The 25,168-nt window shown below is 44.2% G+C and overlaps 4 protein-coding genes across 8 annotated transcripts; 1 reads left to right on the top strand and 3 right to left on the bottom strand.

The window, feature by feature from the left end:
• Nucleotides 1–821: 821 nt before the first annotated feature.
• On the top strand, nucleotides 822–3,614 carry LOC310807889 (pepsin A-like; the record flags this gene model as incomplete). The annotated part of the gene is made up of 9 exons (XM_083674536.1): nucleotides 822–880; nucleotides 965–1,106; nucleotides 1,369–1,489; nucleotides 1,757–1,875; nucleotides 2,037–2,233; nucleotides 2,443–2,559; nucleotides 2,748–2,892; nucleotides 2,980–3,078; nucleotides 3,477–3,614. 9 exons carry the CDS (start codon nucleotides 822–824, stop codon nucleotides 3,612–3,614), a joined length of 1,137 nt encoding a protein of 378 aa, XP_083530662.1.
• Nucleotides 3,615–4,388: 774 nt separating this feature from the next.
• Nucleotides 4,389–5,992, bottom strand: LOC310808857 (uncharacterized protein; the record flags this gene model as incomplete). Its single annotated transcript, XM_083675957.1, has 7 exons — nucleotides 4,389–4,614; nucleotides 4,737–4,783; nucleotides 4,952–5,061; nucleotides 5,174–5,291; nucleotides 5,435–5,661; nucleotides 5,826–5,830; nucleotides 5,984–5,992. 7 exons carry the CDS (start codon nucleotides 5,990–5,992, stop codon nucleotides 4,432–4,434), a joined length of 699 nt encoding a protein of 232 aa, XP_083532083.1. The 3' UTR covers nucleotides 4,389–4,431.
• A 755-nt stretch (nucleotides 5,993–6,747) lies between these two features.
• LOC310808625 (zinc finger protein 335-like) lies at nucleotides 6,748–18,377 on the bottom strand. 5 transcript variants are annotated; one of them, XM_083675630.1, is made up of 28 exons: nucleotides 18,269–18,377; nucleotides 16,591–16,789; nucleotides 16,182–16,458; nucleotides 15,876–15,953; nucleotides 14,648–15,757; nucleotides 13,820–13,969; nucleotides 13,526–13,690; nucleotides 13,100–13,364; nucleotides 12,818–12,995; nucleotides 12,537–12,649; nucleotides 12,414–12,432; nucleotides 12,134–12,256; nucleotides 11,922–11,998; nucleotides 11,675–11,835; nucleotides 11,242–11,462; nucleotides 10,948–11,047; nucleotides 10,730–10,818; nucleotides 10,254–10,516; nucleotides 10,005–10,122; nucleotides 9,612–9,818; nucleotides 9,304–9,446; nucleotides 9,072–9,211; nucleotides 8,808–8,911; nucleotides 8,573–8,659; nucleotides 8,390–8,473; nucleotides 8,069–8,128; nucleotides 7,550–7,655; nucleotides 6,748–7,379 (listed from the first exon to the last, which is right to left on the bottom strand). In XM_083675630.1, exons 2-28 carry the CDS (start codon nucleotides 16,780–16,782, stop codon nucleotides 7,258–7,260), a joined length of 4,752 nt encoding a protein of 1,583 aa, XP_083531756.1. In that variant the 5' UTR covers nucleotides 16,783–16,789; nucleotides 18,269–18,377; the 3' UTR covers nucleotides 6,748–7,257. The 5 variants fall into 5 exon arrangements, with proteins under 5 accessions (XP_083531756.1, XP_083531759.1, XP_083531758.1 ...); XM_083675633.1 differs by having other exon boundaries at nucleotides 8,582–8,659; XM_083675632.1 differs by having other exon boundaries at nucleotides 8,808–8,908.
• Nucleotides 18,378–19,076: 699 nt separating this feature from the next.
• mmp9 (matrix metallopeptidase 9) lies at nucleotides 19,077–23,696 on the bottom strand. Its single transcript, XM_083674677.1, has 13 exons — nucleotides 23,396–23,696; nucleotides 22,965–23,200; nucleotides 22,525–22,673; nucleotides 22,246–22,374; nucleotides 21,943–22,116; nucleotides 21,592–21,765; nucleotides 21,314–21,487; nucleotides 21,029–21,184; nucleotides 20,698–20,923; nucleotides 20,455–20,594; nucleotides 20,203–20,353; nucleotides 19,942–20,045; nucleotides 19,077–19,824 (listed from the first exon to the last, which is right to left on the bottom strand). Exons 1-13 carry the CDS (start codon nucleotides 23,528–23,530, stop codon nucleotides 19,700–19,702), a joined length of 2,073 nt encoding a protein of 690 aa, XP_083530803.1. The 5' UTR covers nucleotides 23,531–23,696; the 3' UTR covers nucleotides 19,077–19,699.
• Nucleotides 23,697–25,168: the final 1,472 nt, after the last annotated feature.

The following is a 25,168-nucleotide window of genomic DNA, read 5'->3' as shown; positions in this document are numbered from 1 at the left end:
TATCACAACATAGAAAATAAGCACTTTATGTCCCAAAAGAAAAATATAGAAATTGGCTCCTACAGGAGTTCCTAATAAAGTGCAGAATGAGTGTATATATTTTTATCTGTTGGATTTTGTTAATGACTCAATGAGCTTGTCTTTCCTTCTGGAAAGTGTTGATAAGATTAGAAAAGCACAGAGCATGCCTGTGCCTAATGAGTGATAGCAGATGTGAATGTCAGCATATTAATAGTTTTTTTTTTAATCTCATTTCAGAAGTTGATACTTCTATATTAAGCTACTTTTCACTTTTATTCTTTTCACTTTTACTTTTCACTTTTATTTTCATCATTAGCTTGATTCTGTGTCACATATTCAATCAATGTTCTATTCATTTTATGATACTAATGATAATCATAGAATAACAATAATAATATGAATATACTGTAGGGGACACACTACATAGTAAAACTAGTCTAGTGTAGATTCTTCTTACACAGACATTTCTGTTTATATCTTTTCGATTTACATATTTAGAAAGGTTCTTTTGTGACAATGAGAAAAAAGTGTAATGTTGATAAAGTGTATTCAGCTATAAACTCTTACTTATGATTTTATAATGGCAATAATCTTTTGTCAATACATTAACATTGCTCAAACGGATATTTACTCTTGAGTTTTATATTTCTTGTCATATCACATATTTCTTATCAGAAGTTATAATATGGTGTGATAAAGGAGGGCATACGTGGTCAGGGGACACAGTCTGTACTGTATATAAGGACCTGGGTCTGCTAGTCCAGCCTCACTTTCAGTCCAAGAACAGAACCCGAGCAACCATGATGAAGTGGGCTATTGTCCTTTGTGCCCTGATGGGCCTCTCCGAGTGCGTTCACAGGTGAGTTCCAGCCTTCCTCTTCCTCTTCCTCTTTAGCACTGCCAATGAAATACCCTGTTGGTCTGATTCTCTTGTGTGTTTCAGGATCTCTCTGATCAAGGGCAAGACTGCCAGGGAGAATCTGCAGGAGAAGGGCCTGTGGGACGAGTACAGGAAGAAGTACCCCTACAACCCCATGGCCAAGTTCTACCAGTCAGGCGATGAGGCCATGACCAATGATGCTGATGTGAGTCCTCAAACAAGGGCTGAGTGCTCAACCAGGATTCTGAATCTCCAGAATCTCATTATCCAACATTTAACAACTGTATTTTCTAACTTACATTGTTTAGGCTTATGAAACAGTATACATGTTTTGCTTGAATTCAATTGACTGAACATGGAACATGAGCATAGAGCGTTGAAAAGGGTTCATCCTTCTTTGTGTGTGGAAAGTTGACTGTTCCTATAGTCTTCTGAAGTGATGTCTTTGCTCTTGTATCTCCCTCCAGTTGTCTTACTATGGTGTGATCTCCATTGGCACTCCCCCCCAGTCCTTCAAAGTTATCTTTGACACTGGCTCTTCCAACCTGTGGGTGCCCTCTGTCTACTGCAGCACCAGCCAGGCTTGCCGTGAGTAGGGTTGTCTGATGGGAGCACCCTGAGGTGTACAGTGTACTAGGACCGAGTTGGTCCTCCTGAACATTATCAAAAACAGTACAATATAATGAATGTACATTTACAGCTAAACATCCAATACATCATTTTATTCCCCTACACTGGTGATATGCTAATTTTTTAAGTAGGGGTAGGCCTACTAACATTCACATCATACAGTTAAAAAGAGCATATCTACTGTGAATGAAAATGTTTGAATGAAATGTTTTTATGTTTTCCTAGAGAACCATCAGAAATTCAACCCCGGGCAATCCAGCACCTTCAAATGGGCCAACAAGGCTTTGTCTATCCAGTATGGAATTGGCAGCATGACTGGACAACTGGCCTATGATACTGTTGAGGTACTTTAATCCAACCAAAGCATTGCATTTAGCAGCATTGTGACACATTGTATTATCAATAAGCTCATTGGTAACTAAGTTGTATTGTGGTTGAGAAAAGCACAATTTAAATAAAACTTTATTGATTGACTGACTGATCGCTGGCTTCCATGTGAGTACAGGTGGGCGGGATCTCAGTGAACCAGCAGATCTTTGGCGTTAGTCAGACGGAGTCTCCCTTCATGGCCAGAATGGTGGCTGATGGGATGCTGGGTCTGGCCTTCCCTTCCATATCCTCTTCCCAGGCCACACCCGTCTTTGACAACATGATCAGCCAAGGCCTGGTCTCTCAGAGCCTCTTCTCTGTCTACCTGAGCGGGTAGCTACACTAACACGGATGGGTGTGGGGGTGGGGGAGACTGACATAACTCTAAGAAGAGATATTATATATAAGTCAAAAAAGAGAGGGCCTCACGTTGTACCTGTGTAGTAGTAACTGTATAACACATGGTATTTGTGTTGTGGTTCTTTGCTTTAGATGTTACCTGTACTGGTAAGTGAACGGCTTTGATCTCCTCCCTTTCTTAGAAACAGTGCCGAGGGCAGCGTGGTGAGTTTCGGTGAAATTGAGAGCAATTACTTCTCTGGACAGCTCACCTGGATCCCTCTCTCCTCCGAAAGCTACTGGCAGATCAAAATGGACAGGTACTCGACACACGATTACATTATACATTACATGTCCATATGTCTTTGAGCCAACATCCATAGTTTCATTATACACACATTGCAGTATACAAAAAGTTAACTTAAGTCATAACTAATTTTTGGAATTGTGTTTGGCATATTACCAAATCCTGCAGTGCATTCACTCATCTATTATTTTGTCATTACAGTGTTACCATAAATGGCAACACAGTGGCTTGCTCCGGCGGCTGCCAGGCCATTATTGACACTGGCACCTCCCTTATCATCGGCCCATCGTCTGACATCAACAACATGAACGCCTTGGTGGGAGCCTCTACCAACCAATATGGAGAGGTGAGTTAAACAATGTGTTTAATTGTCTATCACCAACTCTGGTTTATCCACAATAATGTCTAACATAATGTCATATTCCTCACACAGGGCACTGTCAACTGTCAAAGCATGTCAAGCATGCCCGAAGTGACCTTTACCATCAACAATCATGCTTTCACTATCCCTGCATCTGCCTACTTCTTCCAGGTCAGTCCAATTGTTTGGCATACATACAGTGCTGCTTGAAATTATTTACCCACCTGATTCTACTTGCCTACTTGATGGAACCAATGCAACTTGGGGTTCACATATTTTTGGGTTTAGTTTTTCTACTACACGCATGATTTCCTCTAAACCAACATATGGAATTGGTAAATATAAACCTGTTATGTCAGATAAAAAAGACTGGTTCTGAATAAATAAAGATTTCATGATAAAAACTAAAAAAATCTATAATTGCACAAGGGGTTTACATACTTTCAAGCAGCACTGTAAGTTACAGTATATACAGCCCAACCAGCCAATGCCAAAAGCAACATTTAATTTAAATATCTTGGAGTAAAAGTGGAATTCCATCAGTAAAATCCTCTGCTCTGTCTTTCTAGACCAGCTATGGCTGCTACACTGGCTTCGGCAACGGTGGCGGTGACCAGCTGTGGATCTTGGGAGATGTCTTCATCAGGAAGTTCTACTCCGTCTTTGACAGACAGAACAACATGGTGGGTCTGGCCCAGGCAGTGTAAGCAGAACCAGACCTCCACAGATCGCAAACAGCCCTAACATCATGTCTTCTAGTAGAGAGTAGTATGTTTTATTTGAGGCTGTCAAACCAATGTTGATTTAAATGAGATGAAGATGGAGAAATTATGGAGAAGATCAAAGATGGAGAGATGTGCATAACTGCCTATGAATAAAATATATTTGAACATTGCAAAAAGTATTTTTGTCTGTATATTTGATTGTTTTGGGTGTATGGGTCCTCTATGAATCTGAGAGCTCATGTAGTGTGGTCACAGTACAGTAAAGTGACCATCTTTGCTTGCTGCCTTTAAGGGCAGAGGCAATAGAAACCACTTGTATTCTTTAATGGTCTTTTCTAACAGACCAGTTCTTTTTTATCTGAACAGGCACCAACATTAGGATGTATCTCTTGACTTTTCAAGCTCTTTCTCTGAGGTAGAACCGTCTTCTTGTGGAACCTTTCTGTAATGTAAGAAAAGGCTAAGAATAGATTATTGAGCGAGACTCTAAATGGTGGGGGCCAGGGCCAGGTACTCTCAGTGAGGTTTTAATCCGGAGGAAGCTGATAAGGACATAGAGTGTTATAGAGTGTGGATAGAGTGTAAGATAACCCGATGGACAAGTTCCCTCTCTGGTGCTAACACAGCCTGTGAATAGGGCAGGCTGGTTGAAAGTGAGACTGAAATCCAGGAGGAAATCATTATAAAGTCTAAACAAAACAGATTTTCATCAATATGATCAAAATAACATGAAAACTGTAAATGGACTTATGAAATTGCTTTATTTCATTGTTCTACTTGAATCAACATACAGTCTAATTCACTGGCTGATAGCCAGTGTGGAGTACTCCACAGTCTCAGCATGCTCTGTGGTCCAGTGTGTGTCAGGGCCTCTGGCTATGGGGCTGTGCATCCTAAGGTTAGCATACAGCTGCATGGGCTTCTCATGTGGCTTGAAGTCCACTGTGGTGTAGACAACACTGTTCATTTCCTGAGGGGTGCACTGCAAAAGACATATCAAGAGACATCCTAATAAAGTTATGCTCAAGCACAAAAGCATGATTCTCTCAATGGCCTTTGGCCTTCAACAAAACATTTGACACTGGGTCCAAGTTTAGCACTTACAGAGAGGACATGGTCTGGTGAGTCACATAGAATTGCTCCACATTTGTCTTTGAGGAAAACAAAAATCACATCAGTTTAGCTAAGAAATGCTAGTGCAACAATTAAAAAATCCAAAGGTCTACAAAAGGTCATTTGAATTACTATCAAATATGAACAACACTTCAATTAATTTATAATAAAAAAACATGCATGGTTGTACAACTTTGACTGCTTACTTTTTGCCTTGACTTTACATAGAACCACAACAATGATTACTGAGCAGATAATAATCAGCATTGTGCTGCATAGACCTGCAGCAAGTGGTACACCAAAGCTCCAGGGAACACTAACAAAGACAAAATAACAAGGATGTTGAAACATTACACCATTTCCTCAAATATGATGAATCACTCTGCCAATGATAGAAATGTATTTTCAACCACAGTTCCCAGCTGTACCTGGGAGTGTCACGGTGGTCCTTGGACAGTATAGGCACAGAGGTGTCTGAAGAGGAGATGGAGGGATTGATAGTTGTCTTGAGAGGAGGTAGAGGGCGGCTCCGTCGACCAGATGTATCTACATTGACATTTTGCACAATACATCTCAAGCTGTTTGTCCAAGTAGACGTACTTGTCAAACACATTTCCTGGATTTAACATCTACAAATATGAGTTATGTGTGATTATAGAGAGATTCATAGGCATTGTAAAAGTTCTTACCAGTTATTTCAACATGAAAGTCTTTGTAGATGTGATTTGGGGTTCCTTGTACAATACATCTGTAATATCCGGTGTCCAGGCTCTGTACATTCAATATCTTAAATTCAATCCAACTATTGTATTCTACAATGGATACTCTCCCCTTGAGCAGCTCACAGACATTTCCTCTATTGTTAACAATCCTGTACCATCCCTCTGGATATAGTTTACAACAGTACTTTTCATGACTATTATAGAATGGAGGAAAAAACAGTCTCAGCAGAACTTGTCCAAACACTTCAGTCCTCTCTCCGTTTATCTGATGGACATCTGGAAAACAAACAATTTACATCAACATTTCACACCCTATAACTTGAAAATGACTGTATGATCTGGCACAAAACTCTCTCACCATACCTAACAAGAGAAGCAAGAAAAATAGAATCTTCATCTTCAGTCACATTCTCACTGAGGCTGGGTAGCTTGTGATCAGACTTTGCCCTCTCTGCATTTGACTGTTCCTCCTATGCACCAGTGAAACGGGAACAACAAATCAGCTGTTTAGCTGACCAGCCTCATGATTCATATACATCCACTGTGCCATACTTTTGAAAATCAACTTTTTACATTTTCAATGTCTCCAACTCTCAATCATTAGTTTGAAACACCCACATTATTAGCTTAGAGTATGTGAGTTGATACCATTCGTAATTCCATTCCATGCATTACAATGAGCCTGTCCTCTATATTGTGCATGCTAAGGATGACAGGTGGTCAAAGTCATTGTATTTAGAGTACACAGTAGAGGTACTGTGTTGTGTTACTACCTTGTTGTAGCAGGGTGCAGGGTATGGTACTTAGGTAGTGATGAGAGATGATAACAAACTGCCTAACAAGCTGATAAGAGTCAGGTGCAGCAGCAGTGCAGCAAAGTTTGCTGGCTAGATTAGAGATGGTGTCTTAGGCATCTGCCTTTGGCTTCTATCAGGGGTATACTCCCACCCCTGCATACAGGGAAACCTGAACTGGAGCGGGGGGGGGGGGTTATGGAATCTTGGTATGAGAGTCTGCATATATGATGGGTCAGGGTTGAGGTGAACATTTGTGAAAGGGCACAGCATCACAAAAAGGGGAGGAAAATAATTTACACAAAGTAGTAGTGATTTATTTGGTAACAGCTTTTATCTTATTGAGCGTTTTTCATTTGAAGCAAATCCTCAATCATAAAACAAAATACTCATAAAACAAATTACCAAATGTCCCACCTATTAAGACCAATCACTCTTCAGCAATGCTGTAGTATATTGTAGCCTGACATTCCCAATAGATATTCATTTTTACACAGTTTATAAGCAAAAATAAAGTAGATCATTGCACCACTGCAATTCCTCTCTATCCAAACTAAAATGTCCATTTGAAAGCAATGCTTACTCTATCTAAAACATGGCATTGTTTGCTATTTGAAACCAATGCTTCTCTATCCTTTTCATGGCATTGTCTTGCAAGTCAAAGCAGTTGAGGCACACGCAGATCACTTTAAATAATTACAGGAGGAGTAGGAGTAGACCAACCTTGTGTAGCTAAACTCTTTAATGTACAGCCCCTACCATTAACTTAGAAGCCACGAGTGCAATATTTAGAATTTACAAAAACTCTCCATGATCTATTTAACAATGAAATTATCCACAAGATGGATGACGGTATCCACCACCAACAACCTCCATGGTTCCCACCCAGGTAACTGAAGCAAAGCAGAGCTAGTGCAGCATTGAGTTCTCAGATCATGAATGGTTCTACTGTCCCCGCCTCACTAGGCCGCCAATGACAGAGTCTGTCTTCTGTCTTTATTCGTCAGTGAAGGTGATGACATCATACTGGATTCCTTGCTGCTGCAGCTGCTCCAGCTGCTCAGCTGTGGCCTCTGTGTAGACTGTCTGGGCCTGCGCCATAGCTGCATCTGCCACAGCTGCAGAGAGCAAGGGGGAGGAGTGGGGGGCACAGTATGAAACAACTGACAGGTCAGCATACCTTTCTCAATTTACCATTTGGCACTAAAAAAATGTTGAGAGACTGGTCAGACACAGACAGAGTCCTAAAGGTTCTATAATGAATGATTGCAGTAGTGAGAGAGCAAACCTGTTACGGCAGAGTGGGCTGCAGCCTCCAGATCCTCGGGACTGACTATCTGCTGCTCTGAGCTGATGGGTAAGTACTGAATCTGCCCGTCATGGCTCAGAGCAATCTACAGAGATGGAAAAGAGAACATGGAGGAAAACGGTCGACATCCTCACAAAATGCTAGGAAAACGGCAGAATGTAAACAAAACTGGAGACACGTCATTTTTGGAGATAGGTGTTATGATTGCTAGTTCAAGAGAGTCAGCATGGTAGCAAATTCCAGTAGACTCAATTTACCTTACCTGCAAGCTTACTAAACCTTGGGCCAAATAAGAACATATTTACAGTTTGTTAGCAACCGCTCAGATTTACTTTTGACAGCAATCATAACGGTGATGTCTGTCTCCAAAAATGACTAATGTCTCCAGTTATAATTTCTTTCTGCAGTTTGTGGTGTACAGACTTTCATAACGTATTGTCAAACATACTAGTACACATTCACATTCGTGAGCTGTGGGTGCTGTGTGCCTTCCCTCACCTGTTGCTCCTGAAGGAAGGCCCCATCGTGCTCGTACTGGATGATCTGTCCATCTTGCATCTAGAAGTCAGGTCACACAGACACCCCATCATACACACATCTAATCTGAGTGACTCAGCATGAAAGGACATACTGTACTGTCGAGTCCATATGAAAATGAAAATACAAAACACACACACACACACACACACACACACACACACACACACACACACACACACACACACACACACACACACACACACACACACACACACACACACACACACACACACACACACACACACACACACACACACACACACACGTCACTGTGCTCACCTGAATGTGGTTGCCGTCTGCCAACACCACGTACTCCTGAGGTATTAAGTGCTGGACCCCGTCCTGAGAGATGATGTACTGAACCTGTGTGAGGGAGATGGACAGAGTTAGGATAGGGTGGGTGGCTTTGTCTGAGGTCCCCACTACACAGTAAAGTGGTTTCATCTGTACACATAGGACTACCTCAGTCACCTGGTTGTCCCCTGTCATTAGGTGCTGTACCGTTTGCCCATCTACTGTGGTGATCTGCTGGATGTATGTGGCCTCCTCCTGACAACAACAACAAACATCATTCGCACTCCACTAGCATTAGCATTGATGAGCTACCAGAGAAAAACAGATGTTATTTTACCAAGACTGGGAGAATGACTGGTTGGAGGTGAGATTGTCACATGCTGTGTGAGATGATTGTGGTTACCTGGTCTGAGAGGGCCTGCTCCTGGGCTACTATGATGTGCTCCTGGCCCAGGGCCTGCTGGAGCCGCTCTGGACTGATCACAGTCTGACCTGCCTGTAGGGCTGCTATGTATGTGTACACACACACACACACACACTTAGTATTTCAAACAAAGTCTGTATGGTATCCTCCAAATCGAATGGACGTTAGTATTCACCCTGCCAAAAGGTGTGTGTGGGTGCGTATGAGGGAAAGAGAGAATAAGTGTGTGTAGCAGTTCCTTACACTGTAGTGTGGCCAGGGCCTCTTCATCACTGTTGACGATGAAAGTCTGCTGTGCACCTCCAGAGCGGGTCTTGCGTGAGGGCGGGTCCTGGCTGTGCAAACGCTCCATGTGGAACTTGAGGTGTCCGTTACGGTTAAACCTGATAGGTGGAGAGAGAACAGCTGTAGTGCACTGTCTCTTTGTAGACATTATGAAGGTGGTGTGTGACCGAGAAAAGCCTTTCCCTCATACCTTTGTCCACAGAGCTCACATGCAAAGGGCTTCTCATTGGTGTGGGTCATCATATGTCGGCGCAGGTCTTTCTTGTTCTTGGAGGCGAAGCTGCAACTGGGGCACTTGTGAGGCCGTAAGTAGGCATGCAAGCCCATGTGATTCTGGAAAGGAATGGAATAATAACCACATGATATGCTTTCGAGGAAGATGTACGCACCAAAAACTGAGTCAGTGTTCTTTCTGAACATTAAATGATAAAACGGGAGAATTATCATTTTACTGAAACATCTCCTCCATATTTAAATGAGATTAAATAAGAGACCCACCTTGACCTCAAGCCAGGAAGTGGCGGTGAAGTCACAGTCGGGACACTTGAAAGTGCTGGGGTCCAGGTGTGCCCTCTTGTGGTTCTCCATGTCCGAGCGGCCGTGGAAGGACTCCATGCAGATGCGGCAGGAGAACCTCTTGGGGTTGAGCTGCTGTTGGGGGGAGCCCAGGGTGGGGGAAGGCGACCTGGGGGTCTCACTACTCAGCTGGGGCGTGCACACACACACAGACACACACAGGAGGTAAGACACTGAAGACAGCTGTGTGACTCCCTACAATTACCTCCTATTTAGCCATCTACAGTTCAATTGTATTTTGGACCTTGTGTCAACATTCCTGGGACTTTCACTGTATTTACTGTGCCATGTGGTTAGCTTTAGCCTCTCCCTTACCTCCACCTGCTGTAACACCCCATCCCCTAGGCCAGACGTCAGGTAGTATTTGTTATTGTTGTGCTCTTGGAGTGTCTCTGATGCAGACTGGGAGGCAGAGGGGCTCCCCTCGTCACTGCTGTAATCACACCACACACAATAGCCACTGTGAGGTGGAAGAAGTACTTACTGGTCAATGGCATAACGTCTATGTCTAAGTAACTGTCAGTGAATACTAAAGTGTACCCTGGTAAGCAGAGGGTCTAGTACCTGTATCCAGGACCCGTGCTATGGATCTCCTCTGCTGCCTGCTCCACCACACTGAAGTCTGCCGCTCCCTCGTACGCCCCGATGGCTATCAGTGTGTTCTCTCCCGTCTCTGTGGTCCCGGCCTCGTAGGCCTCCTGCACCAGGGTCTCTCCGTTCTCTGATACGTGGAACGTCACCACCTTCTGGGGCTGCCCCGGCTCTGAGGTCACCCCCGTCCAGGAGCCTGCCCCCAGAGCCTTAGCATCCGATTTCAACACGGCCATCTGAGCAACACACATACACACAGGCACACAAAAACATCATCCAATAGACCCTACATATACAGTAGACATATGCATGACCTTTACAGTGGTGCTTATTGGTAGCATTCCTCTAGGAATCCTTGGATGAACAATGTCTGTCCATTTAACTTTCTACTGTGGGGACATGAGCTAGATGCCAGGATGCAAACCACTTTCTGGGCAGTGGTACAGTACCTGTAGTGAGCTGCCCACCAGCTCACGAGCATTACTCATATTCAACAGCAGGTCCAGTGCATTCTGGGCCGACAGGTCTGAGGACTCGGCTGAGAAGGAGACGGAGAAAGGTCAATGAGTCTTAGTTATATGAAAAGCTTCAAAATGAGCAATTGTGGTGTTCATCTTTAACAGAGGTCCAGACAACACCAGGTTTGTATCTCTGGGGAGTCACTGACCATGTTCATAGATGATGGTGGTGTTGCCCAGTGCATCCTGGGAGACCGAGGCATTCTCCATGCTCTGCATGGCTTGCAGTGTAGCAGGATCCACTTCAACCTAACAAATAGGGAAAACAGTCACAAGTCTGCATGAACCTTCACACCATGCAAAACTAGATATAGCATGTTATAAACAGCGCCCCCTTCATTAGCTACTGTCCATTGAGGTAGACTGAACATTTCTGGTGTCATTGGGGCGTATTACACATTGTGCGACACACACACAGTAGCCAACAGCTGTCCCAGACTTACGATGGTGTTCTGCATGCCCTGGGTGTCGTCGTGCTGCTGTTTGAGCTCCTCGATCTGCTGCAGGGTGAAGAAGGGGCGGCGGCGGCGGCGGACGGGCTCCTCGGGGTGAGTCACGCTCCACTCCTCGAAGGCCTCGGGGTGACGACACTGCATGTGCAGACGCAGGTTCTTCCTGTGCTTCGTCATGAAGTGGCACATCTCACAGGAAAAGGGCTTCTCTCCTGGAAGGGACAAAGGCATACAGGCACACACAAGCACAGTTAGTGATACTGCTTTCATCCGGGTCATGTGGGTAAGGAAAGGATGCGACATCTAAACCGATATATCTCCTATACAATACTGCAATCCCATACAGTATTACGTTCATTGAATACAGTTGAGTCATTTGTATACAGACCTAAACTAACAGAGGAACATTATACTAGTGACTGACCCGTGTGTTTGATGGCCAGGTGGGAGACCAGGAAGTCCTCCTTGGAGGTGGAGTATTTACAGTAGTCACATTTGAAGGGCCTATCGTTGGTGTGGGACAGCTGGTGGTTGAGCAGGAGCTTCTTGTTGTCACAGGTGTAGTCGCAGAACTCACACTTAAACCTACCACACACACATACACACACATTGTTATTGGTTTGACAGGACTACATTTTACAACAGAAATGAAGATGATCGTGAGTACTGACCTGCTGTTTCCACAACTCTGGATGTGTGTGAGGAGATGCATTTTGAACGTGTAGCGCTTCTTAAATGACTTCCCACACTGTAAAGTCAGAAGACATGCAAAGACAGCAAGTCAAAGATGAGAAATTACAAACATGATTGACTTGACAGCGGTAGATGGGCCGTTACAATACCACATAATAATCTTTTCATATTCACAGTGGTGTAATGTCACCTTATCACACATGTGTGGTTTCTCATTGCTGTGGGTCTTCATGTGCTGGGTCAGCCTCTTCTGCATGGGGTACACTCTGTGGCACACTGGGCACGGGAACTGAGACAACTTGGGAACCACCTGCTATAGTGTGAAAAGCAGACAGCTTACAACATTTCAGCCTTCATACAGTATACTACCTGTCATTAACTGGAAGGGAAAATCCTATTTAATTGGTTTCTGCCCATAGTAGAGTATCCAATATTATTTTTAAAAAAAACAGAAAGGGGGAAATTCTTACCAAATCTGTCTTTCTTCTCCTAGGAGAGGATAAAAAACAAAATCATTTATAAATAACGGACATCTAAAAATCCATATAACTCAATGCGCTCTATATGCCTGAAATCCAACAGTTCCTGCTTACTTGGCTTTGTTGTGGACAGCAGAGTGGCGGGTCACATCTTTTCTGTAGACACTGCTGTAGTTACACTCCTCACACTTGAATGGCTTGGTGCCTTCATGGTTGAACATGTGCTCCTGAAATACAGCAGACCAGGGTCTATCATATCTATAATATATTTATGTATCACTATCTATTACATGCAGGGCTCAAGGAGAGCCAATTCATAACAGAACAACTAAAGAACCAGTCATATGAAAGTGTGTTAAATAGTGACCTGCAGTGACCTGTCTGTTGTCACTTGCCTTGAGAGAGGACCAGCGTTTGCAGCGGTAGTTGCACTGCAAGCACTTGAATCGCTCGGGGTCATTGCCTTCGTGAGAATCTACGTGGAAACGAAGGTCCTCTTGGGAGAGGAAGCGTGAGCCACAGATCCAGCAGTTATGGGGCCTTAGGAGCGGCTTGAGGGACTTATAATACCTGCTGGAAGACACAGGGAGGTTTAAATGAATCTGCAGATACTGTAAATACCTTGTTGAAGGCCTTAAATGGGAAAATGCAATCATATGAAATCATCAGATCCTTACTTGCGATTCATATACTTCTTGTATTTCTTGCGAAGGAACCGCTTGGAGGGCCGACCACGTTTCCTGGGGAAAAACTCGGTGGCCTCCGTTACTGTGTTTGAGGATGGGTCTTTGTTCTCAGAGTCTGATTGGCTTATTCCAGCCTCAGCCTCGTTTCCATTGCCCTGGGAGACAGGTCCATTTCCCAGGCCAGAAGAACTCGCCTCCTCCGGGGCATGAGGGTCCACACTCCCCTTGGGCTTAGACGCCCCCTCTGCTGCTGCCTCTGTGCACATCCAAAACAGGAAATGAAGGGCAGCAGTGAGCTCACACACCAATATAAAACTTTTTGAATGACAACTTTCATACACACATAACTGTTGAGAGAACATGCATCCACAGCTGAGGAGCATGGCTAGCGTGTTGTGCAATGACTGTGTCACCCACCCTTGCCGTTGTAGCTGCCTTCGGTGTAGGTGAACTTCCTGGGGCGGCCCACCCTGCGACGTGGGCGGTCCTGGGAGGAGGAGGAGGGTGCCGGGGGGGGTGCCCTCAAAGGCGCAGGCTGCCTGCCTCTGCAGTCCTCGTCAGCTGGGTTATAGTCACTGTCCTCTAAAGATAGCGGAGGAGTAGATTGAGTGAGTGAGAGAAAGCATGCCTCAATAAGTCGGTATGCGAGTGAGACAGTGACCACTACGAAGTGATCTGACCCTAATCAATACAACAGGGATCTCCACTGACCTTCTGGGTCATCAATGGCCCCAGCATCAACGATATCGTCCTCCTCCTCCTGCTCTGGTGGGGGCTCAGGCTTCACCTCCGCCTGGCAGCGGGCCAGCGTCTCACTCTTCCGGGGACGCCCTCGTCCGCGTTTCTTAGGAGGGGAGCCGCCTACAATTCACAACACAGCACAACACAATTGAGCTTAAGGTATTCCCTCCAGATCTCCTTGACTACAGACTTATCAGATAAATTCCATTCATCCCCTCAGGGAAACGCTTGATTCTACAGTCCTAGTACCTTACAGTCTTATTACCGATTGAAGTCCTATTATTATTTACTTTACAGTCCCTGTAACCCTCCGAAGTCGACTACGTCGCCCGCGGCGAGAGTGAACTAGCCATGGGTGCTGAAGCCAAACTCAAGGGAATAGAGACTATTTTTTATTGGAATTTGACAACCTTCCTCGTTGTAAAACTATATTTGGGCTTTTTCACTACAGAACTTTAACTGCAGCGATCTAAAGACAACAAGTGCTCCGAGTATTGAGTGATTGGAAGTGACTGAGACAGTTTGTGCTGGGGAAAATGGGGCTTCGTCTCATGAAGGTTAACTTACAGCACTATTTTACAGTCCTCGGCATAATGACTTCGCGCACCCCTACCTATTACCACTGGTTGTTACTTTTCTTTTGGTATTCACTACAGGGAGAGCCAGAATTATCAATAAGGAATTATTTGGTAATAACCATGTAATTACATTGTTACTGGGTACCACGTACGGGACTGTAAAATAAAGAATTACCAATGAATGCTATGGTTTTGTATGATTCTGTTCAGTTTCTGCTACCTGCAGGTCTGAAGTGCCTGTCTCTCATGTGGTTGATGAGGGTGTCCTTGGAGACACTCTTGTATGGGCACATCTTGCATTTGAACTGCTGCACGATCACCACCTCCATCATCTCCTCAAGCTCCGCCAGGTTTGGAGGTCTGTCCCTGCTCCCCTCCTCAACCACGGCTGCCACCCCGGACTCTCCCACCCCGCTGCCGTCCTCCCCCACCCCGCTGCCATCCTCCCCAGAACCCTGCGACCCTGATTCCTGGGGCTCCTGGCTGGGGGACCACTGTGGGACCACCTCTGGCTCAGGGTGGGAGGAGTAGGTCCCACTGCTGCTGATGAAGGGCCCAGGCTGGCTCTCACTGCACTCCATGGCCTCCGGGAGCTCGGCTGTGCCTGCAGTGTCAGCCAGGGGGTGGTCTGAGGAGCCCTCGTCTGCATACAGGGAGCCATCTGGCCCGTTGCTGTTCTCCATATAGCAGGAGTTCTGGGGCTGCTGCTGCTCCGAGTGCTGTGGCTGATCTGGGTCTTCCTGGTCCCCCTCTCCCTCTTGGGCCTGGTAATGGGAGCATCCTGGCTGCTCAGAGTCCCCAGCCGTAACACACTCTCCATACTGCCGGGCCTGCTGGCTCTGCAAGTGGTCACCGCTGCTGTCGATGTAGCGGGAGTGCTGTGGCTGCCCTCCTTCGTCCACTCCGCACTCCAGGTACCCATCGTCACTACACTCCACAACGTAGTGTTCGTGGCCAGAGGCGTTGGAGTCGGCTCCGCTGCACTCCACGTATCCTGGCAGGTCCTGGTCTGAGTTATCCACCACGCCGTACTCATGGAAATCGGACTGGGAGCGGGTCTGGTCCGGCTCCTCTCCAGAGCACTGCATGTAGGAGGAGGACTCTCCAGTCTGGTCAGGGCCGTCGCTACCGCACTCCATGTACTGGGAGGAGTGGGAGTGCTGGGGCTGGTCAGGGTGCTCTGGGTAGCCCGAGTGGCCAGGCTGGTCAGGGTCCAGGCTGCCCGGCATGTCTCCCTGGTCACAGGTGGAGGTGGGGCCCTCGCCCAGAGCCTCAATAGCTATACGGCTGGACAGGGCCGAGGACGACATGTGTGCTACCATAGGAGCCCCTAAACAGAGATAAAAACAAACAAGGATGGGTTACACATATACAAGAAAGGAGATGTTTCCAACAACAGATGAGCTAAAGAAAAAAAATCTAAGTGGCCTCTTAAGGGAAAAGCTCACCATCGTCTGGTCCTTGCAGTATTAGATACTGGGTGGTCTCTGCACCCCCATCCTCTGCACTGGTAACTGCAATGCAACCTGTAATGCAATGATAAATAGACGTGAGCTGTGATAAAAGACTCTAATAACATTATTTCAAATGTTTAAATGAGTATCTATGACACCAGCAGACTCAATCTTGGATATTATCCTACACTAGTACCTGAATAGGAGTAGGCTGTATGTTATCATGGAAGTGTCAGTGTTAATGAATATGTTGTCAGTGCTCCACTAAAGTAAAAACACATTCTCCCTGTACTCCCTCACCATTCATGATGTCTGGGCCGATGGTCGACTCTATTATCTTGTCGATGGCGGAGCCCAGGTCTGAGGAGGTGGAGGCGGTGGAGTCAGACACCATCATCCCTCCGTCAGACACTGCGCTGGAATGGACCATCACCTGGGCCGACTCTGAAACCAAGATGGATTGGGTCACCGTGGAGACGCTTGACACACTGGTGGACTGAGCCACCGATGAGGAGTCTGGGAGGTGGACTGACGAAGCTCTAACATCTGTGCTCGAGCTGGTCTCTGGGATGAACACCTGGAACAGGGCAACAATATGAGAGGCACTGAGTGGAAATGTGTCTATGCAAAAACATGCAGATAGCAAACTGTTGCTTTTGTTATTAGAACCCTTTCTATGGACATCTAACACATTAGCCTTTGTTCTTACCACAACCCCCTCTGAGCTCTGTCCCACATGGCAGTCGGACTCTGGGGCCTGTGCATGCGGAGCGGCTGCGTCACTGCTGTCCGCAGACATAGCTTCTGAGGACTCCATCCCCATGCCACTCTCTGAGGGCTCCTCCATCCCTGAGGGGCCCACATCACTGCTGCTCTCCACCTCAATCTCCTCTGAGTCCATCTCCACCCTGTGGGCAGTAATCATTACATCAGTAAGACACAGGGCACCAGTTCCCAGCTGTTCATTCAATACACCAGATGAACCAACTCCATGTACTATCCCATCACTTGACTTTGAAATGATCAAGCATATATGACTAAACATAAACTACAACAAGAAGGACCATCTAGACCTATAATATCTAGCATTATTCTTTGTGTGAAAAAAGTGTTGCATACAAGTGTGTGCGCACCTTATATTTGAAGTGGATTATGTGCACTTTGTAATACAGGTAGATCTGCAGTAGTCCAAGCAGCCAATGTATTGCCTTGGTTGTACCATACTTATGAGCAATGGATAATTGTGTTTCAACAGGTTAACTCTAAGTTGAAGGTCCATTTAAAAAAAAAAAAAAAACACTTTTGGACAACACAGCTGCTAATTGTCAGACACTATACAATTTATAGAAATGTAAGAGTGAATTTCTGCAATGCATAGATTATTATTACTTAAATAATATTATTATTATTTAAGAAAGGGCTTCAGGTGGTTTGAGTGGATGTGAAATGAAGTGTCTATTTTTTTGTGGTCATGGACTATGAATCTTGATGGATTCATGTGCTAAATATTGAAGATGTGAAAGTAAAGTGCATACACAGTTTACCAAGTGCTCTGTCAGTTGACAAGCAAATCATCAGTAATTGTAGGTACTCCCAGCTTGGGCAAGCACAGACACTTTCTACATACAGACATATCAGATTATACACTGTCAAAATATTAGAGTCTAAATTAGACTACTCAAAATGTATGCATTCAGTGACCACCACCTGATCAAGTCTATAACAGGAATAAGATAGCCAGTGAGTTAGAGCACCATCTCACAATGTGTTACTGTTACTGAGTCTTTACCCAGCACATTGGGTAAAGAGAGCAATACTGTAGCAAACAAAGCTAACTGCTCAGTGGTGTGACTTGAACATCGCAGTATTAATAAGAGCTTTAAAGGGTTGTAAAGGAGCTCAGTCAGCCAGGCTGCCGACCTTGTTGCTAGCAAGAGACGCAACCGCCGGGCATATACCCTAGCTAGATAGCTAACCTAAGGCAGTTAAGCTTAGCTAGATGTTAGGCAAGCCAGTCACATATCAATCTGCTGACACGAGGTTGCACAACATATGCATGCTGCCTGGGCTAGCTGGTGGAATTAAAAGGCTAGACAAGAGATAGCTGTGGTTTGCTAAAAGTAAACAGTAGGCGAGATCTTAAGGACATGTCCAGCATGTTACTACGACCCTCTTTCTGATTTAAACAGGCCTAGCTGCCCTCCCTCCTGCCTGCTGCGCACCGCCATTTTCTGTGAGCCCTTTCCACTCAGGCAGTCTGAAAGCTCCTATCTCATGCGAAGGGACCTCGAGGGCCCCTGCTCTAAAAGACCGCCCAAGTCCTCTCCCTGAAGAAAATAAAAATAATGTATATATCTGACATGAGATCCCTTGGTATTTTTTCTTACCGTGAATCCCGAGTTGAATCGTCTATGTCTTGGTAGGCACACCAAACAGAATACGAATTTGAAAGCGATTATTGCTACTCCATTTTAGTCGGGCGCCATCAGTATCTCCTTTGCTTCCTGTTCGACCAACCGGATCTTGTTTATCTGTTATTTAGAAAACTGGATGCTACCTCATAATCTAGCTGCCTATTTTATTTGTATTTGATTGACTAGCATTAATCTTCAACAAAGTCGTTAAACGGTACCACTGAACTCAGAATAATACATTGATGTTATGGGGAATTGAAGGACTATTGTTTTCAGAGGAAGACGTATTACAGAATTTACTCATTGACTATGCGCATTAATATCGAATGTTGCGAGTCTGCAACAACGTTACGGAAAAGTCACCACTGCATGCAAAAGAATGTTTCATACATTAATTTGTTCAGAATGGATACACATTAATTTCTCTTTGTCCAGCAGCTTGTAGGCGTATTTTATGGGGATAGCAAACATCAAGTATTGTCACAGGGCTTATTATGCGAACTTGCCTTGTGTGTGTGGTTGCAGTAACTAAGCAAGTTGTAGCTATGCCTTGTTATTGTTTTACAGCTGCATGAGGTGTAAGTCACCTAATAAATAAATCTATTTTATTTCTTAAATATATAATTTCACAATATCATTCTAGTATTATATGTATTATTAAATGTGTTGTTATTCTATCTACTGTGATAATTATTACAATGTAATATGTGTTGTATGCCATGCCAATAAAGCATCTCACTCAATAATAATAAAAAAAGAAATACCAGAAATGTACACCAGATCAGAAGAGAGTGCCATATTTATTGAATTTACAGTTCTGTTTAAATACAAAACATCCTATTGATTTACATAAATAACTTAACAGAAGGACAAACATGCCATCCAGTGCAAATAAATGGCTTTCTTTGAGCCATTTCAGAATTATTATTATTAAAAAAAAACAAAAAAACCATTTAGAGCATTGTTGAACACATAAATAATATCAGATGCCACTATAGACATCAATTCATGGCTCCAAAGCAACACAAATACTGCCTGCACCGGGCAGACAGATGTAAAGCATCATCAAACATTCCAACATTTGGAATCTGATCAGCTGATGACAATAACATTATTTCTGGGTTATGATTATGTGTCTCCAGACTTCTAGAACACAAGAACCAACCAATTCACAGACTATCAGAAGACATTTAAATAAGATAAGATGAAAAGTACTTGATTTTTCCGACCTGAACCATATGGGGTTGGTCCATAGATGGTGGTCAAACATTCACCATCTTAGAAAGCACATAAACAGTAGCAAAGGTGCTGTATGTCATTCTCACATCAGATATCCCCCTCTATGATCTGAGGGGTTACATACGACATGGAGGATGAGTGTCCTGTTGCAGGATTAGTTAAGACTTAGTAGCGGAAGCTAGAGGAGGCTGAACACTTCAGGATGTCATACTTCACATATCCCACCCGGTCCACCTGTCTCCGGGAATTCATCCGCCAGTAGAAGCGATCCCGGCAAAAGTAGATGTGGCCTACAGAAACATTCAAAAGGATTACAATCATGATTGCAAACAATAATGTGAAGTCTCTTGATATCCAAATGTAAACTGTACAGTTTGATATTTTAAACACACAAGATTAATATTTACCCTTGTACTGGAACACATCATGGGCATCAGTAGGGACACCCCCAAAGACCAGGTCAGTGTAACGTGGGTATCCTCTGTCCATTTGCTGGGCCTTCACATCCAGCCTGTATGGATAAGATGCACTTGATTGTCACAAAAACAGACAATGATACAAAATCTAATCCACTGACCCCCAATCCTGTTTATATTACAGTTACATTTTTGGTAGTTTTGCTGTAGGTTATATCAATGCAACATACTCCCTTATCAATTGGGACTCACCTCCAGTAGTTCTCCCCACTGAAGAGCAGCACCTTGCCTTTCCCTCTCTGCAGTGCTCCCTCTACCTGTTCTACGGTACTGGGCAGGCCAAGCTTCTCTAACTTGCGGGGTCCCAGTACACTCTGCCCAGTATACACCCAGAACCGAGTGCCTGTGAGACAATGACAATATAGAGGTTATAGTAGAAGAAGCTTTTCACTCAGGTGTTAAGTATGTATGAATATACGGAAAAAAACATCTGAATTTTGGTACCTGAAAAGAAGTATATTTTCTTGGTCAGGAGGTCCTCAAAGGCAGTGTCAATGACGGCTGGCAGAGCTGGCCACCTCTCAGACATGGAGAACGGACCATTAAGCCCACCGTTGTTCTTGGTTGACATCCTCCAGTAATATCTGTTAGGTCAGCAGATTGATCAACATGAGCACTTCACCACCATGTGTGTAGATATTTTTTATTTTGTCATAGAATAGCTTGACGAGTTGTCGAGTTGCTCACCCATCCTTGAAGAAATGCAGGTCTCCGTCAATCTCTGTAATGGTGTCAAATTTGGTCACCTGGCATGCGTCCTTTGAGGGGTCTACAGAGTGAGTGGTGGATGTGCTGGTGGTAGTAGTGGAGGTGGACACTGTCGTAGCAGAGGTGTCTGGCTGTTCACTGGGCACAGGTGAGGGGGCGGTTTTTGTGGGCTGAGGGGGTTTGGGATCAGGGCCAGTTTTGGGTCCTACGGGAAAGCATTACAAATTAATACCATGAACAACACAGTAAAGCAGTGCAATGTTGGAAGTATTACTTTGTATGATCATGTCATGTATTGATAATATCATACCATAGAGATACTGAATGCCTTCAGTGTCATCTTCGTGCAGAGAGAAGTCCTTCACATAGCTGTACATGGGATACATGAGGGCCTCTCTAATGTTGGAGTGATCCAGACCAAGGGCATGTCCAAATTCATGGGCTGCCACCAGGAAAAGACTGTACCCTGTGAGAAGAGAGTAAATAAACTGAATGAATAAACAGTGTCCCATTATCAATGTATTTGAGTCTTTTCTTATTGTACTTTGTCTAAACTCATATGGATATAACAAACTACATTGTCTCTCTCACTCACCCTTGTCTGGGCAGAAGCCCCATTTCTTGTCAGTGTCATAGTCTTTGGTGGTGGCACACCACAGCTTGCCATCTCCCCTTCCCTCGCTAGTGCAGGAGTCATACTTCTGCCCCAGGAAGACGAAGGGGAAGTGGCAGGGCTCTCCCTCAGAGTTTCCACCAATCACAGCCATATCTGTCCAGACACAGACACAGACAAAAACACAGACATTAAGGAAACAAGGTTCTCTGACAGCAATGCAGTGAATCATTTAAGCATAATGATGGCAACCCCCTCACCTTGATTGGGACAGAAGCCATATTTTTGGTCCTTGTCAAAGCTGTCTGTGGTGGAGCACCAGCGGTAGCCATCACTGCGACCCTCTGTCGTGCAGCTGTCATAAGTCTCCCCCAGAAATTCAAAGGGGAGGACACACGCTGCTCCGTTGCTGTTGCCTCCGATTGTGAACAGCACTGTGATGGGGGTGGTGGCCAAGAGAGAGAGAGAGAGAGAGAGAGAGAGAGAGAGAGAAAAAGAGAGAGAGAGAAAGGGGGTGCCAGGGTTATCTCAGGCGCATGTCACTGAGGCAGACTCCCACTTACAGACTTGCTGACCAATCATTTCTTTTAAGAATCTACTGTCAATCTTACGTTCACTGGGACAGAAGCCAAATTTCTTGTCGCGGCTGAAGTCTTCTGTGGTGGCACACCAGGGCAGGTTGTCAGTGCGCCCTTCGGTGGTGCAGCTGGAGTAGGACTTGCCATCAAACATGAAGGGGAAGTGACACAGAGCACCTTCTGCGTTGCCATAGCTAGTCTTCACCACTGGAACCAAAACAGATGTTAGCACATTACACTAGTGGGGATTCAGTATGATGGTTATAATGGACACTAGGGGGAGATAGAGGTTTATGAAATAGGGAATGAATGAAGATCACATGGGCCCCCGCTTACCTGGTCCTGCGCCAAGCGTCCAGTATTCATCATCGTCAAAGTGGGCATCTCCCTGCAGTCCCTCACCGGGGGGATAGGCATGGGCCAGTAGGCCGTCTTTACCATCAAATGGATAGGGGTCTCCATGATCTGGAAAAAACAACCAATGCCATTAATTTCCTGTTTCTTTCAAAAATATTTATTTTTATGTATTCTTTGACTAATATGTAATTTAAATGTCATTGTTCTGGGATTGAGACTGTTCTGTTAAGGCAGGAAGCTGATGAAATTCCTTATTACCTGCTTTCCCAAATGAAATCATGATGTCCGCGGTTCCGTCAAAGAGTCGTGTAAAGGTCAGAGGGGTGACATCACTCCATACCTTGAAGGCGCGGGCAAAGGCGTCGTCAATCAGAGCAGCGTCCATGTCTGGGGAGTAGTTTAAGGTCCTAAAGAGGAGTACCATTTCATGGTCAAACGTATGCATACAACTAAGGCTGAAAAGTCACAAATATTGAACAACATACAGTATTTTGTAAGAACATGTCCTATCAGTCAGATAGTATCACAGTGTGAACCATTAACATACTATTTTCCATCAGCCAGAGTTACTCTACAGAGTAGAGTACTCTACAGAGTTTGAGTTACTCTACAGAGAATGATGAAGCAAAGCACTGTGATGTTACACAGTGCACAGTACTAAAACAGGGATTTTATACAGTACAGTATTTACACACTACCTGTAGGTAATGTCGTGGTGGTCCCATTTGAGGTCCCCGTTGAAGGTCTGATAGTTGCGGACGTCAGGTACCCCGCAGCGGGGCTGTCTCATTGCGTTGATGGTGGGCTTGTCCAGCTTCCCTGTCTCCTCCAGTCCCATCTGCCTCTGCATCCTCATCAGGGCTTTGGGGGTTGACATGGATGCGAAGCCACTGCGCTTCAGCACGGTCATGTAGCCAAAGCGCTTCAGGTAGCTCTGGAGCAGGACATGACAAAACCACAAACCAATGAGGACAATGAAATGCAGGCAAATTCATGCCATTATGGTACATTCAAAGTTAGTCCCTTTAGATTAAAATAAGCCATTCGAGATGTCTTTTCTGACAAAAGCAATCCACAACACCCCATACCAGCTTTTCAGCAGAGAACAAATAAACCATCTGTTACTCACATCTGCCAGTTCCACATCAGTCATGTTTTTGAGGACATCTCCCGGGAAGGTGACAAAGACAGACTTCAGGGGAAGGCACCATCCACCCAGTGTGCATGTCCCCAGTACTAGGAAAGCCAAAACTCCAGATCTCATGGTGAGACCAAGAATGGTTGCTAAAAGCTTTGAGAAGCTATGAGCCTGCTGATGAAAAGACAACAGAAAAAAATAACAGCTTGTTGAAGAACTCTCCCTTGAAGATTTGAGGATATCAACAAAGTTTAGGCAATGTTGGCTCCACTCTGTTTATTTTGACTGGCAGCTCTTGTTGTTCTCCTTTCTGCCCTTGGTGCTGTGGAGTCACTATTTATGGTCTTCATAAAGTCTTAGTCACTTAACCTCGCCCCCGCATGTTGCCAACATCACCCCTCCTATATTATGTTTGATGCTTGACAGAATGCATGTGTTGCATTGAGAGGGGGATTTCCAAGATGTCCAAATTTAGTGAAATACCTATTGCTAATGAGAGGCTGTCTTTTTTTTTTTGGCTCAGTTTCAGGTGGATTGTAAGAAGGAAAGGTTTGATGACAATAGTTGAAGAAATGATTGTGTTACCATATCATATCATATTAAATACTGTATATTACCACACGATATTATATAGTACATCATTTTCTCAAAAGAGTAACAGTACAATAAGAGATAAATGCCAAAATAGATTGATTGGTTTCAATCTATTTCCTACATACTTTTACTTATTTCAATGTCTTTTAATGTACATTGATGTAGTGGTCACATGATTTTCTTTTAATTTATCTATTAGGTGTTGCCATAAATGTACGTTATTTATTTTGTCACAAAGTACTGACACTTTTCTGTTTTTTCACACATGGAAAACTGTTCCCTCTCTGCCTTATATTTGATACTGAGTCAGTGGTCAAACTGGGTCAAGCCATAGCTACAGTACTGTATGTAGTACATATATATATATATGCCATTAAGCTATATATATATTTATCCAAAGCAACTTACATTGCAGTGAGTGCATACATTTCAGTATATATGGTCCCAGCGGGAATCAAACCCATAACCTAAGCGTTGTTAGCACCATGCTCTACCAACTGAGCCACAGAGGACCACAGTACAGTGCATTAATAATTATGAATATTATAAATGTATATGGAAAACATTTATCAAGGATTCAGTAATAATATGCACATTCCATTACACCTTTTTTTGTGAACAATTGCTTTTATTGTTTTCTTTGAATATAAAAGACTGAAAAATGCATTCAACAATAGATGGGGTCCATTGCACCAAACAATAATACACCAAACCTTTGCTGACTGATTCATTGCACTTTACTGTAAATTGCAATAGTGTCTGTGGTTTTTTGTTTAGGGAACCTCTACTTTTCATCACCAAACCAGTGATGTAATATCCCTTGGCTCACCAGAATTACAAAATGTCATTAATGACCAATGAGCCTTATTGGTTCATGACAATATGAGAACAGTAATGTTCCTTACTTCACATGGGCTCTTTCATCACTGTCTAATCATTGTGCAAGACGACGTCTCCAATCGCCTCTCATATTCAGCTTTTCAATCTAATTGGTCTTCATCGGTATAAACAAGCTTCAGTGTCTTAGCATGTTGTAAGATCGGATGAGTAACCAAGTAATGTAGCGACAATGTAGTTTGTGTGTGTGTGTGTGTGTGTGTGTGTGTGTGTGTGTGTGTGTGTGTGTGTGTGTGTGTGTGTGTGTGTGTGGGTGAGTGTATTTATGGTTGA

Source organism: Argentina silus (assembly GCF_951799395.1).
Source record: "Argentina silus genome assembly, chromosome: 8".
Taxonomy (NCBI): Eukaryota; Metazoa; Chordata; class Actinopteri; order Argentiniformes; family Argentinidae; genus Argentina; species Argentina silus.
Note: the sequence above shows the minus strand (reverse complement) of the source record. Positions and strands in the feature narration are given on the sequence as shown.

Bases quoted from the DNA above. Each gene is read 5' to 3' on its own strand.
- LOC310808625 (XM_083675630.1), bottom strand. From the start codon at position 16,782: ATGGACTCAGAGGAGATTGAGGTGGAGAGCAGCAGTGATGTGGGCCCC. The intron at 13,970-14,647 runs GTAGCAGAAACT...TGTGAATTGTAG, and splicing joins CAGGCACTTCAGACCTGCAG to GCGGCTCCCCTCCTAAGAAA. The intron at 12,996-13,099 runs GTAAGGATCTGA...TGTGTCTTCCAG, and splicing joins AAGAAGTATATGAATCGCAA to CAGGTATTATAAGTCCCTCA.
- mmp9 (XM_083674677.1), bottom strand. From the start codon at position 23,530: ATGAGATCTGGAGTTTTGGCTTTCCTAGTACTGGGGACATGCACACTG. The intron at 21,766-21,942 runs GTAAGATTGACA...CCCCCATCACAG, and splicing joins TGGCTTCTGTCCCAGTGAAC to TGCTGTTCACAATCGGAGGC. The intron at 20,595-20,697 runs GTGAGCAACTCG...CTGACCTAACAG, and splicing joins CTGCATTTCTTCAAGGATGG to ATATTACTGGAGGATGTCAA.